Source organism: Mauremys mutica, chromosome 17, assembly GCF_020497125.1.
Source record: "Mauremys mutica isolate MM-2020 ecotype Southern chromosome 17, ASM2049712v1, whole genome shotgun sequence".
Taxonomy (NCBI): Eukaryota; Metazoa; Chordata; order Testudines; family Geoemydidae; genus Mauremys; species Mauremys mutica.
This window is the reverse complement of record NC_059088.1, coordinates 28,747,053-28,762,254: the sequence shown is the minus strand read 5'-3', so window position 1 is coordinate 28,762,254 and position 15,202 is coordinate 28,747,053. Positions and strand designations below refer to the sequence as shown.

General features: G+C 48.9%; 1 protein-coding gene across 1 annotated transcript in view; it reads right to left on the bottom strand.

Moving 5' to 3' along the window:
- Positions 1-15,135, bottom strand: part of UBAP2L (ubiquitin associated protein 2 like) — a 44,608-nt gene extending 29,473 nt beyond the window's left edge. The window contains 8 exon segments of the mRNA XM_044991307.1: positions 909-1,018; positions 1,341-1,386; positions 2,115-2,210; positions 2,508-2,715; positions 6,120-6,230; positions 6,976-7,053; positions 8,123-8,252; positions 15,001-15,135. Of these exon segments, the coding sequence (XP_044847242.1) occupies positions 909-1,018; positions 1,341-1,386; positions 2,115-2,210; positions 2,508-2,715; positions 6,120-6,230; positions 6,976-7,053; positions 8,123-8,212 (739 nt within the window). The 5' untranslated portion in view covers positions 8,213-8,252; positions 15,001-15,135.
- Between the last annotated feature and the right edge of the window lie 67 nt (positions 15,136-15,202).

Genomic DNA, 15,202 nt, shown 5'->3' with positions numbered 1-15,202 from the left:
TTGGAAAAGAAAGGTATGAACTTGCAGTAAGTAGAAGTGGTGCATTTCTATCCATTCTTTTATCCTACGCAGTGTAAACACAGACATCCCCCCTTGCCCCAGAGGTACGGATTCTTATCCAGCCCTCTGGCAGTCCAGATTAACTGGCTACACTGTCTCAGACCCATTGGTAGGAGTTTCAATCTGCTAAAAAGCTGTGACCAAAAGAGTGATTTTTTTGAAAAGGCTATTCCCTGTCTTCAAAAGAGAACAAAATCAGAGCTGCACACTGTGAAGGTGCAATAATCCATTCTAATGACCAACAGCTTTGAAAGTGAGACAGAAAAATGCATTTGCTAGATTACCGTAACTACGGCATAGTTACGATATTAACCACTTCCTTACACAGACAGGACGTACTCAATGGAAACTAACAAATAACAGGACTTCAGCTGGTATTTTGGAAGGAGAATAAAAAGCTGCCATTGGTCAGCCTTATTGCTGTTTACACAATGTCCTCCGTGCTGACAGGTGTGCCAGAACACAGCCCCTATGCCAGGAAGCAGTCAGAGGCAAGTGTGCCAGTGCCCTTGGTCAGCACCTTCACCAGCTCATAGCAGGGCAGGGCACTGCACGACTCAGGTGCTTCTAGCGCACATACTAGATCTGACTGTGCAGCTGTCACACTTCCACTGATAACCTCAAAGTGTTGGACAGTAAAACTTACCAGGAAACCCAATGAACACACACCGGACACTTGCAACAAGAACAGCATTGGGCATAAGGAAAGCAGGTGACTGAACTCCTGCCCTGAATCCACAATCCAGTCCCTTGCTATTTTATCCACGTGACTGAAGGGGACTTGCAAGCAACCAATTTTTGATCTAACCAGCAGGCAGTAATGGGACGGAAGCAGGGAGGTCACTTACTTGTCCCATCGTCGGGCTCAAAGCTACCAGTACTGTTCCATGTGTTGTTGCTATTCCCATAGTTCTCCTCCGTGCCAGCTGGCTCTGCATAATCAGCTGGGTTGAAAGTTCTGGAACACAGATTTGGGGGAGCAAGTTTAGATTTCCTCCTAACTGCTGTGAATGAAAATCAATCACACTGAAACCGGGACATAGCTAAACGATTCCTAGCAGACCCCGTCCACTTTGTAAGACAAACCTACTGCGGCCTTAGCCATCCCAAATGCACCTCAGTACGCTACAGCTGCTGCAATGGGACAGGTACACAAACCAGCAAGGAACGACAGAACCCACCAGTTAGACTTATGCTGTCCCCTGCCCACCCCACCCCCGTGCAGAGACAAACTCACAAATGATCTCGCTTCTCTTGTTTTGTATCCAATAAAAACTTACCCCATTCCCTGGGCAGAAAATCTTCCCCCCCGCCTTCCAGAGCCACCTGTAAGATACAAACACGCATCAGTGTAGTCCTGCCATCAAACAGCAGGGCTCACAGCTGTGCTGTGTGTTGCTGGGAAGGTAAGTGTTTAACACTATGCAGCAGTTCAGATGCCCAGTGTATGACAATGTCCAGCATCTTCCTGCATTGCTAAGGCTTCAGACTGCTCCTTTTACATGCATGCGAATTACACGTTAGAGGTGTAATTAGGGATAAATGATTCCAGCCACAGATTAGCTCCCCATCAGTCACAAGGCACAAATATGAGAGGCCAGACTCCAAATCTATAGGACATGGCCTCATCAGCAACTACCAAACGGCTCAGGTTGTTTCATGGAAAGATTTATTTTTAGACTCTCAGCAATGAGAATGAATGAGTGCTGCTCACAGAGAGGCAGCAAAGCTGCCCAGAAGTACCAGCACTTAGATTCTGCTGCTATCGAATGCTTTCCCTGAACTCATACAATAGCCACCTTTGTCTTCGTTCCCCCCCACCTGTAAAATGGGGTAATATTTAACTAAGCCTCCGGCTAGGGTATGAGAACTAGCTAACGGCTCTACTGTGCTTACCAGGTGCAAAGCAATATGTAGGTGCTAAGCATTAACACTAGAGATGAAAAATATTTACTGCCTGGGACTTCTATTCAGCCCCTCAAGACCTCTCTACAGAAGAGCTTTTTGAAGTCAATGGGAAATAGCTACATCAGACCCACCCCCCCTTTGTGTACCTCTGCCTCGTCCGCGGCCCCGTCTCCCTCTCTCTGTGCCTCTTCCAGAGGAGCCTCCACTCTTACCACCATCCAGTCCATTCTCCTGGCCCCGAACTGAAAGACACAGAGATGACACTAGGACAACTGCCATCATTATTCTGGACTCAGGACAGGAAACCCTAAAGCACGTGGTGGGGGTGGCGTGGGAAACAGACAGAGCAATAGATGCTATGGCACCATGGTTTGCTCCTGAGTGCCGTTTGGCAGCTATGGCGTGAATCCATCGCCCAGGGACCCGGCACCAGATGGGACCCTGCACACATACAAGAGGATGGGTTTTGTAGTTATTTTTCTAGACTTATGAGCTTTAACACGAACGTCAGCACAACGCTTTAAGTGCCTGCCATGTACCATGATAGTTATAGTTGCTATTAAAGGGCAGGCTCATACACTCTCTTCCACGGCTGGTGCCTCGGCCTCGTCTCGGTGGCCCGCCACGTCGCCGGCTGTAATCCCGATCCCTGTCCCGGTTCTCTTTGCCTTCTTCGCTGGGTTCTGTCTGCCCACTGTCCTTCTGCCCCGAGACTCCTTTCTTCTTCCCAACCATTTCCCAGGAATGCTGAAGTTTAGCAGAGGGGGAAAGAAGTTCATCATTTGAGCAACACTGGATGCAGGCTACATGCATAATTTAACATCCTGGGGAGAATATAATGAGAGAGGACAGAAAACTGTGCCAATAAAGCAAGATAGGCACTTATCCAAAGCGTCACATCACAGCCACTGCCGACTTCCTCTCCACTGTCTGAGCTGACAGGCTCCTGGCAGCTTTCGCTCAGTCACCCACCCACCCAGGAATGCTTGCTCCTCGGTTTGCATTCTTTCATTTTAAGTGATGTTCGACTGAACCCTAAAGGGCTCAAGTTTGCCCTTCGAACAGACCCAGCATGGACAAGACAGGCCCCTCCCCTGCTGACTTGCAGGCAGTTGTACAGGGCTGGGGGGTGCTGTTTTGGTTTAGCCCATCTCAGAGGCCAATCGATGATTTGAGCTGTGCTTGCTCTTATAACCCAAACAGCTCGGCCCCAGGAACTGAAGAAAGAACCATCATCTCTTTTAAGTCACTCCACATGTTGGCCAATTTGACTTTTCTCTGCTGCCTGAGACCCCTCAGGCTACTGCCCCCCAGAAAGGGTTCTCACTTGCCCTCATTTAAGGCAAGTGAAGTGATTTCACAATAGCCACAGAAACTTTTTAAAAGTTCCAGTGATCACTCAGCTCATTACCTAGGGATCTCGGGCACAGATCTGCGCTAGGTCACTCAACCCAGAGAAGATCCAATTAAAGGACTGCTCGACGAACATTACGTTAGCTCAGTCATTTGAAAGTAACGTTTCGGCTGTAACGGCAGGAAGGAACTGCCCGAGTTTTTTGGCAAGACAACCCAAAAAGGTGTCACTTGCTTGGCCCCCAGTATCTGTCCACATAATATGTTAACTCTGGAAATTACAAAAAAAATCCCAGGGTACCTGCTTTTCCCACCACAGAGGCATCTCTACACACCTGCCTGGTTCCAGGGAGGAGAGTATTGTGGGAGACACCAAAAAACCCCCAAACAGGAATGCTCAAGTCATTCTGAGTTTAATTAAACAACACGTCACCACCTCATCCCAATCACCCAAGGCAGTTTTATTTCATGCCAGTACGAAATGGTTTCACATTCATTTTGAACCAATGCTATATGCTGTTAGCACAATTAACACTGAGTCACAAGTCACTGACACACACCTGAAAACATGACTTGCTGACTAATGAACAGCTGGCCGTGGATGGCAACACAGAGAGAGTGGCAAAAAAGCTTTTAGGCACACACTGGCCTCAAACCAGAGTCTCCTCTCTCTCTTCACAGGCAACTGACTCAGAAGGAAGTCAGGATAGTATTTACTTTGTACAGCACAACTATAAAAACAATCAAACTCAGAACTAATACCCTGTCTGCTCTTCTACCCTCTGGAGTATGGCTTGTTCCAATACTACTCCATTAAGCAAGTGAGCCAGCACTCACTAGCGTTAGGGCATCTTTGAGACACTCATTATCAATGGCGCATCATCCTAACAAACATCTTTTCACTGAGTTGTTCAGCAGAAGTTGAACTAATACAATTAATACAAGAACTAGGGGTCACCAAATGAAATTAATAGGCAGCAGGTTTAAAACAAATAAAAGGAAGTTCTTCTTCACGCAGCGCACAGTCAACTTGTGGAACTCCTTACCTGAGGAGGTTGTGAAGGCTAGGACTATAACAATGTTTAAAAGGGGACTGGATAAATTCATGGTGGCTAAGTCCATAAATGGCTATTAGCCAGAATGGGTAAGAATGGTGTCCCTAGCCTCTGTTCGTCAGAGGATGGAGATGGATGGCAGGAGAGAGGTCACTTGATCATTGCCTGTTAGATTCACTCCCTCTGGGGCACCTGGCATTGGCCACTGTCGGTAGACAGATACTGGGCTAGATGGACCTTTGGTCTGACCCGGTACGGCCTTTCTTATGTTCTTATGTTCTCTCAGACCAGGAGAGGCTCAGAAAGCCTTCACCAATTTCAGTGCAGATGAAGACTCTGCTCAGATCGCTGCAGGTGGCAACCTGCAAGCCCCCTATGGCACTGCAGACTAAAGAAGTGGCTGGCACGGAGAAGGTTTTACCCTGCCAACGCTGGTCCTGCCTTTGCAAAGCTACTGCAGTGACTGTGTCTGGCATCTCACACTGCTGAGTGCCTCAGCTGCCATGTAAAGGAAGTAGGGCATACCTTCACATTTGATATAACCCACAACATTATTTTCATGAGCAACTCATTCATTTAAGAAATTAAACTGCTACGGTTGTAATGGCATGTCAGTTTTATTGGAAGAAGCCCTGGAAGTGATTCTGGGTGAAGCACAGAACCACAGCTAAGATTTGCCTAGGTTAGATGTACTCCTGTTACGTTTAAAATGAGTTTACAGCTAACCGACAGCCAGTTCTTGCAGGCTTCTGGGCAGAAAGGGCTGGTCCTTAAACCCACATGGCTCCGTGACGAGATGGAAGCATCCACCACGCGGACAGTACAGAACTCAGTAGATGCCAAAGCATGTGGGAGTCCACCAATTGGGAGGAGAGATGTTATGCAGAATACAGATGGCAGGGACATACAGTTCAGTAATCAGAACATCCTCTTTTTACTTTTAACTGAAAGAAACCCAGCTAATGCACCACACACTCAAGTGAGAGTTTCAAACCCAGTAGAGCTAGGGAATCTGGCTGAGATCAGCCTTCCAATACCAACAGTACCTCACTGTACCCAGATAGGCAAGCGCTGACCTTCAGCTGCAGTTTGGCAGGGCCTTTGACATTATTCACTGATAGTTTCATCAGTTGTAACAGAATGAATGTTTGGGCTCCTTTACACAGAGGTGACGGACACTCCCTGGCGCTAGGTGGGAGGCTTCCTTTGGGCAGATGCCTACTGAGAAGCTCATGCTGAGGGGTAGCTAAGTAGGAGAGAACATGGGCACTCACATGAACCCTGGCGCTCAAGTCTAACTAGCAGACACACTGCACCTAGCAGCGCCGGACCCTAGCATGCTACAGCAGGGACAGCCCATGCAATGGCGAACGCCTCAGCTGAGAGACACGGGATTGCACCAAGATCAAGGTAAAAACCCAGGGCCAAAGATGTTAAAGTTCCGGAAACAGAGGTTTACACTAGGTTCCTCGCTTGCTTCCTTTGAGGCTGTCAGATGACTGCACCTTGATCTGTTCCCCAATGCACAAACAGGAAAGGCCGTTAAACAAGCCAGGGCATGGCCTCCCATTACAGGTGCCCTGCACTCTTAACTGTCAGGGCCTCCTGACTGGCACTTTCCAAACTATCCCGTCCCGTGTGCTCTGCAGGCGCACTTAGCTGTATCACCTGGAGATCACTAGCTCCAACCAGGCTTCACACAACCACCTTTCTGCTAATCGAAGCTGAAGGAGCCTGTCCTACCGTGTCCGGATTCCCCTCCAGCAGCACGTTGATGGCTCTGTTGACATCCCCGTTACAGTCGTGCAGCGCAATCACACACTCATCTTGGTTCTTGCCCGTGATATCAATCAGCTGTGGGGAGGAAGAGGACACAATCAGCTCATTCCAAACCCAGAGAGGACTGACACCTCCTTAGAGCTAAGAAATGCCTTGGGTTTGAGAGGAGAGAAAACCTGTAATTGCAGAAGAGAAGAGCTACCAAGAAGTGTCCAGGCGTGGATGTCTCCTTGCTGTCCCTTAGTTTAACTGTGTGGCCCAGAACATACACGGGGGGGGGGCAGAGAAGCAGGAGTGAGGGTGCCCCCATGTCTCAGAAGTCCTAAAGTCACCTCCCACCAGTCAACGTGGAGGCAGAGCCTTGCAAAGCCCAAAGTAACTCCAGGTGTTGGCCAAAGGCCCTCACAACAAAAGGGCAATAGTGCTGCAGAGAGAACTGAAGGGCTGATGGCTCAACCTCGTGAGCTCACATGTGGGGGACAAAAGCTTTGGTATCTGCCTCCTCTGACCGAGGCAGCTTGTTGTCCCAAGGGCAGCTCTCCCTGGGTCTGCCCCACTGCAGAGAACTCTCTTAACAGAAGGAACAAGATGACAATGAAGGGCAGACCTCCTGGCCTAGCAAAAGTATCGAAGTTAGCTGCCCTTTTGACCTGCTTCCCCCCAGCCCTCCATCACTGGCCTGTTCTAGCTTATTTCAGAATTGCCATTGTTGTTCTCAGCCTCAGGTTCAACACAGCTGGCACTTCAGCTCCTGGAAACAGAGCTGCCAACTTCCACTCTAGCTCGAGACACTGCTCAACCCTGAGTTCTCCCCACTCACTTGTTTCACCTTCTCCTCAAAGTCAGCATCGTTGTGGTCCGAAATCATCTGTGCAAGTCGAATCTGTTCTGCAGTGGCCTAGAGAGATTGTGGATGATAACGGAGGAGGGTTAGAGCTGTGCATTTCAAACTAACTCTCTTCTAAGCACTTACAGCTTCCTTCAGAACACCAGTAAGGAATCGGGGGAAGAGGGGCACACAGGCGGGAGGTCTCAAAGTGGAGATAAAGATGAAAGAGAAGCAGGTGGCGAGGTCTGGAGGAGAACAAAATGCCATTGAACCTCTATGAGCCAACAATCTCACAATGAACTAGCTTCCCAGGACAGATCCCTCAGTACAGGAAGGAACAAGAACCTCAAAGCAAACTCTGCAAGTGGCACATCAGCCAGCTGGGTTTACCTTCAGCGACAGAGAGCAGTCTGGAAAATGGAGAGGTTCCAGCTCAGGCTCTCACTTGGACACACTGAAGCAGTGATCGCACTGTCAGAGAGCCCCTGGTTAGCCTGTCCACCTGCCTCTAACCACAGCGCACTTCAGAACAGAGGAAGCTGTTCTAGGAGGTATGTTAAGCTAATGGCTCTCAGCCAGCGTCCGCATCCCTCTGGGGGTCTGCAAGCTGGTTTTAGGGGGCCATAGGGACCTGTGCCTGAGGCAAAGGGCTGAAACCAGGAGCAGAACTGCAGGGAGCCCCGAGCCATGGCACCCCAGCGGAGCTGAAGCCCGGAGCACCAGCACTCCGCCCGGGTCTAAAGCCCCGAGCCCCAGTGCCCACATGAGGAAGAAGCCGTGAGGGCCCCCGCAGAGCCGAATCCCCACCCATAGCCCCAAGCCCCTCAACCCCACGGCTGTCCCATGGCTGATGTCCAGAGCATGGAGCCCCCTCCCCCCACGGCTGAAGCCTCAAGTCCCACAAGGCTAAAGCCTCAAGCCCCCCCTCCCCAATATATCCGGTCACTGAAGCCAGGAGCCCTGAGTGCCCCCCCATCCTTGCTAGGGCCTGGAGTTTTTATTGGGGGGAGGCTCTGAAAGAAAAAGGTTAAGAACCCCTGTGTTAGGCCAAGCCCAGTTATTAGTCAACTGCTTGGAGCAGCTGAAGGTGCCAGGTCTCCACCTCAAAGTCAACTGGTTTCCATGGACACTCCCTTACCTGTGGCCGCTGCTTGTGCTGTGTCTGGCTCTGTGTCTGTGTCTGCTCCCAGTTCCCCCGGGCTCGGTTAGTGCCCACCGATGTCATCATTTACAGTATATACAAATAACAGTATTTACAAGGTAGAACTCTGCGGGGGGGGAGGTTGGGGAGGGGAGGAGATGAGAGAACAGACTATTAGAAACTGAAAAGGTAATAAAGGTAATAATTGGAGATATACCAATCTCCTAGAACTGGAAGGGACCTTGAAAGGTCATCGAGTCCAGCCCCCTGCCTTCACTAGCAGGACCAATTTTTGCCCCAGATCCCTAAGTGGCCTCCTCAAGGATTGAACTCACAACCCTGGGTTTAGCAGGCCAATGCTCAAACCACTGAGCTATCCCTCCCCGACTCTGGGTACTGAGTGGGTGGGACGCCAAAGTAAAGTTTATACCCCAACTCCATCTCCAGAGATGTAAAACCAGAAGGCCACCCACCTTTTCCTATTTACTGAAGCCCTGACATGTAATATGTGAGATCTGAAAGGGACAACACTCCACCCATGCTGAGATCTCTCTGCGGGAACAGCTCAGGGAGATTGCCTTCCATCCCCTCCTGTCCCCCAAATCTAAGTGACTAAGTCTTAGGAGCAGAAATACTTTTCTCCCTGGTAGGAGGCAGCCTTTAACATTCCGCAGCTCAAATGCAAGAGGCTGAGGAATATAAGTTCGCATTCGTCAACACCGATCCTTCCATCTACATGGCTTGGAGGCACCTCAGTGTTACCCTGACGGACACTTTATAAGTGCACAAAACAAACAGCTCAAAGCCCCAAGACCATCAGTTGAATCTCTGTTCTCACTGCTTTCATCTTCTGCTCTCACACGTTCACCTCTCATCCCAGAGAAAGGTGGGGAAGCGACTCCTCAAGTCAAGATGTTTCCAAGATGATACAAACCTGGGAGGGGTTGCAACTGCTTTGGAGGACAGGGTCATAACTCAAAATGATCTGGACAAATTGGAGAAATGGTCTGAGGTAAACAGGATGAAGTTTAATAAAGACAAATGCAAAGTGCTCCACTTAGGAAGGAACAATCAGTTTCACACATACAGAATGGGAAGAGACTGTCTAGGAAGGAGTACGGCAGAAAGGGATCTGGGGGTTATAGTGGACCACAAGCGAAATATGAGTCAACAGTGTGATGCTGTTGCAAAAAAAGCAAACGTGATTCTGGGATGCATTCACAGGTGTGTTGTGAGCAAGACACGAGAAGTCATTCTTCCGCTCTACTCTGCGCTGGTTAGGCCTCAGCTGGAGTTTTGTGTCCAGTTCTGGGCGTCACATTTCAGGAAAGATGTGGACAACTTGGAGAAAGTCCAGAGAAGAGCACCAAGAATGATTACGGGTCTAGAGAACATGACCTAGGAAGGAGGCTGAGAGAACTGGGTTTGGTTAGTTTGGAAAAGAGAAGACTGAGAGGGGCCATGATAGCAGTTCTCAGGTATCTAAAAGGGTGTCATAAGGAGGAGGGAGAAAACTTGTTCACCTTAGCCTCTAAGGACAGAACAAGCAGCAATGGGCTTAAACTGCAGCAAGGGAGGTTTAGGTTGGACATTATGAAAAAGTTCCTAACTGTCAGGGTGGTTAAACACTGGAATAAATTGCCTAGGGAGGTTGCAGAATCTGCATCTCTGGAGATATTTAAGAGTAGGTTAGATAAATGTCTATCAGGGATGGTCTAGATCATCTTTGGTCCTGCCATGAGGGCAGAGGACTGGACTCGATGACCTCTCAAGGTCCCTTCCAGCCCTACAATCTATGAAAACATTAAACGGGTTTGTGGGCTTGGTTGGTTTGTTTGAAATAAACAGAGCTCTCATCTTCAATCACAAACCCAGCTTATTTGGGCTGTGACCTTGTTCTAGGAATATTAATTTTTCATCTATAATCCAACACACTCCGGAAAGAAAAGTGCTATAAATATCATCTGAGGGATTCCAAAACCCTTCAAAAATTCTATGCAGGATTCAATCACTTCGCCCATGACCAATGTAGGGCACGGCAACTAGCAAGACGCTCTCAGCAATGCTATACAATAATTTCAGGACTTCCTGTCCAGACATAATTCAGCACAGGGAACAGATCACAGCCAAATTAAATTGCAAATCTCTACACCCCCAATGCAAGGAAAGTCCAGCAGTGACAGTAACACCTTGTGCAATCTCACCATAGCAAAACGGCTCCAAAGAATAAGGAATGCCAGGTATATTCAAAAGCACCAAGCAGGATTTCAGTTATTTACCAGCCTCTGAACCAAGTAACTTTGCACTTAATACTTTACCACTGGGGTAATAAGGCTATCAACTCTGCCTCTGGAGCCACAGGCCCTTCACTAGCAGCATGTGGGACTTCCCTAATCTAAGAAGGAACAAATAATACCCACAGACAGATATTTAGCTAGGAAACCTCAGCAAGAGAAACAAGTGATCAGTATCTTGTCTGAAACTTTCTTTATCGAGATCAATTGTGTCCCCTCAAGTGGGAACCAATGTACTATAGGAGGGTGGGAGCGAGTGAAAAGCCTCTCAGCATGAGGCAGTGCTAAGGGATGGGAAATCTAAATCTTCAAAGACAGTGACCAGACACAGTGCAACTAGATCTTTCCTTTGGAGCACAAAGCAGAGGCCCCTAAAGTTAGTTTTGCACTGTGTTTGTAAACCTGCGATACTATTTTGCCGCTCCACTGAGAGATGGCCTGTACCAGCTTCTGTTGTTCACCTGAATTCACCTGAATCTTTCCTGCAACTTCCTACAAAAGGCCAAGTCGTCCACTTCCTTGGGATATCACATCTTGCAGCTATTTAAACATACAGACTCCTAAATAATACTGATTTTTCAGAACTTTTTGAAACTTCCAGATCTTGCTCAGTTCCTTCAGAAATAAAATCTATTACCTGTTTGGCAAGTCTGCAAAAATTTTATTGCCAAATAATGTTTGACACACAAATCACCTCAGCACCCCTGAGTTCTAGCTCAGACTGATACCCTCTGCCAAATCACAACCTCTGCCTCGCTTTTCCGGTCTGTAACATGAGGGTAACAATCACCTGCCTTTGTTGTTGTTATTTGCATTACCTCAGCACTTAGGAGTCCTAGTCATGGACCGGGACCAACTCTGCTGCACACTATACAAAAACAGAACAAGAAGATAATCTCTGCCCCAAGCACCTTAAAATCCAAGTATAAGACAAGAGATGGATACACACAGAGGGGGAGCACCAGGAAACAATGAGACAATATTGGTTGGCATGGGAGGCTGCTGTTTCAGTGCACCAGGAGCCTAACCGTTGCCAAGTGTTTTGTAGGCACCACTGCAAAGGGGAGTATGGGGGTGGGGGGGTTGAAGATGGATAATGAGGTAGCTTGGGGGAAGTTTGGGGGGACCTACCTTAAAAGTGTAGCTGTGAGGACTCGTGTTTGTGATGTGCTGCAGAAATGCTGAGCATTACAGACATTTCTTGTTGTATTAAATGTACTACATGAGCAAGATCCGGCCGTGAGAGTGGGTGCAGGGCACAATTAACTTTCAGACTTTGTGAATAACATTTAGCCTCACCAAGTTCCACCTTCCCTTCCAATACCTGAAACACCTTCAGACAATACAGACAGATGGTTCCCCCTGAATGTATACTGCTGTCACTAAAACAGAAGCCTGATCATTTGCCAGTATGGCTCTAACAGTATCACCGCCTAATACAAAGCATGCTAACCTGTGCTACGGGGCTCATCCCTCAGTAAGAACATTTGGGGGTAGAGTCACAGTGAAGAAAAAACTTTTTTCCCCTCCTTAAATCACTGCAGAAACTTTAATATAAATCAGAAAATGAAAAGCCAGCTCAGGCTATTTAGCAAACTCCCCCCCACCCCACCATACCCGATTCTTCCCCTAGCATTACTTTTATTCCCCACTGGTACATCTATTACAGTACTAAGTATTTCACAGACAAACACGTTATCATATTAAACTAATTTGGCATCAGAATTGCAAGCCCAGAGGGAAGTAATACTGCATGTTTCATACTGCAGTAACTTAATCTGCCATTTCAGTAGGATATGGTTCTATTACTTTCTTGTCCTAAACCCTTATGCAGTTACTAGGCACTGTTTTAACAGCTGCCATGATCCAATCCTGGCACAGCAGCATTTCAATGGTGAATTAAATAAACCACTATGTATAAAGCTCACCAAGTAACTACTGATATAAGGATCTGTTCTGATCCCAACCCCGCAATGAGCTCTGGGCAGTGCCCCACAGACTTCAGTGAGGCTCCGTGTAGGCCCAGGGTTCCACCTACCAAGAATTCACTTCAGGATCATACTCTAGTTTGTGCAGCACTTCGGAATCCTTAGGGATTAAGCACTATTAAAAATGCAAAATATTAGTTCAGTAGTCTGACATCTGAAACGCTACCACACAGAAACAGTGACAGTCTGATCTAACTGAAGTTTCTAACTGGTATTTTGGTAACTCATTTCACCTGTATATTTCTTTTTAAATTGTAAAGCATCTTGTACTTCAAGGCAGATGCTATACAAATAAAATAGTGATTCCATTTTCCTTCCATTGTGTCCCTAGTATTCTAGAATGAAATGAACTAGAGAAATGACAAACATTATCAAATCAGTTTGACTTCTGAATTATATGTCAAAAAGGGAAATACTATATTTATATAGCATCAGACAAAGCCACAGGGCTCCTCAACTATGTTATGACACAACCACTACACCTCAAGCAGCTTGCAATTTAATTTACTATAATTTTAATTTAATGTTTTTAATAATTTACTCTGCAGTTACTCTTCACTTTCTGTACTTAATTGCAACTGTTTTTCATTTCACAGGTAGAAGAGATTCCTGTCTATGCAGGCTAGTAGGTATTTTGGGGTCTTCAGGAAAAAGGGAGACAAATGTAAGATTTATAATAATCTGTGTGTTCCATCAAAAATCCTGGCTCGGTTGCATTTTGTAGAGAAGTGATCTCTCAGTCAAATGCACAATTGCAAGAAGTGTTCAGGGCACAAAACATATTCAGGTGACTGGGTTCTATTCCCAGCTCTGCCAGACTTCCGGGGTGACTTTAGGCAAGTCACAGCATGACTCAGCCTCAGTTTCCCTATCTGTTAAAAGGGAATGAAGCTTAATTAACATTTGCAAAAGGCTCTGAGGTCTCAGATGAAAGGACTACAGAAGGGCAAAGTATTTAAAATGATTATTCTGCACTGCTGGGAAGCATGTGCACCGGAAAGAGCCTGGCACAGAGGGATATTCTATAAGCATTATGCCACATTTCGCAAAGAAGAAAGGACATTTCAGTTATGGATGAAATAATTCATGGGTATAGAGAATACAGATTTTTGCAAAGTGCTTTGAGATAAAGCACTATTGAAATCTTAATGTAGTATTAGCGGCCATTATTTTACTGGGAAGCTCTGAATAGACAGTTTCAAAGGCTACATAAATATGCTGTAACATGAGATTCTGAACCGGTGTGGATGCCAATGAAATGGAATGATCCTTCAGGAGCTATAGCAGCTATAAATACTAAATATTCTTATTCCAAGTTGCTGCAGGTCCCTGTGAACATAGTGGTAATTAGAGCTCTGCCTAAACTAAGATTATGCTGGATTGTAGAGGGCATGTTACGTAATAAATGCATGAGATACACGGCACTACAGAAGTGCCTAAAACTGGATCATTTCCTTTAATTCACCCTCTTACAGGCCAGAGATGTGTTAGCGCCGGGTACTATGATGCGTATAGTTATGGTTTGCATATACAGTCAGTAAAGCCCTTTAGAGCCCACCTGAGCAAAGGGTGCCACACACAAGTGTTTGCACAATTGCTCCAAGCTGTCAGAAGTGGCTTTCTAAAACAATCTGGTACAGGGAACGCTACTGAAATAAATCCACCATTGTTATAGCTACCAGCAGGACACGGGACAGCCCCTGGGGAAAAGGAGCCCTGTACAAGGACGGCATGAGCACTCTAGAAGGGAGCAGCATGGAAGTGCCCAGTGGCCAGCACAGGCTTCAGTCTGCTTGGGAGAGAGAAGGGCAGAGCCAGCAGCAGACAATGGGGATGAGCCACCCACAGGACCAGAACGGCTTCACGCCCTCAGGGCCAACAGCAGTGACGAGGGTGGATCTCTCGGGCACGGATACGCTCACCCCACTGCAGGATCTAGCGGCCAGCAGGGCTGCACGTCCAGGGCGGGAGGCGCTGCTGCCACCAGCGCGAGGCGCTCGGGCAAGGACCAGGTGCAAGAAGCGCGGCCAGGGGCGTGCACGGCCCGGGGCCAGGGAGGCTCCATCCGCGCCGGGGCCGGGCCGGGCCGGCCATTGTGCGGGGCGGGGGCCGCAGCCAGGGAGCTCCATCCAGCGGGGAGGTCAAGGCAGGTAGCGGCCAGGCCGGGCCGCCCCGGAGGCAGCTGGGGAGGGGACGGGCCGGCAGCTCCCTCGGCGCCGGCGGGACGGGGGGGTCAGGAGCCCGGCCGCGGCGCCGCTTCCGCCCTCATGGCCGCTGCCGCCATTCCCCGCCCCCATCCTCCCCGCCGCCCCCTGCCCACGACCCCCTCCCCCAGCCCGGCCACGCCACTACGCGAGCCCCCGGCTTCGGCCGGGCCCACTAGGCCGCGAACCCGACCATAAACAAAACCCGCCGCACGGCGCCCGGATCCGGGCAGGGAGGGGGGCCGGGGCCGCCTCCCCCTGGCCGGGGGCCCCGCGCCGGCCGCGGCCGCGCTGCCCCGGCTAAGGGGGGGCCCCCCGCCGGGGCCGCGATTTAAAGGGGCCGCGCGCAATTACCGGGGCCGCCACCGCCTCCGCGTTGCCAACTTTACCTGAGTCTCCACCACACTGACAACTACCCAGCGGCGCCCGCCCCATCACGTGACCCGGGAGAGGGCGGGGCCAGGCCGGCCTCAGGCCGCCCCCGCCACGTGACCCCGGCGGCCGCCTCTTTCGCCTCTCCTGCCTGTCACATGGCTCGGCCTCGCTCCTCTCCTTGGCCCTCCCCGTGTCACGTGGTTTCTGGCGGTTGGC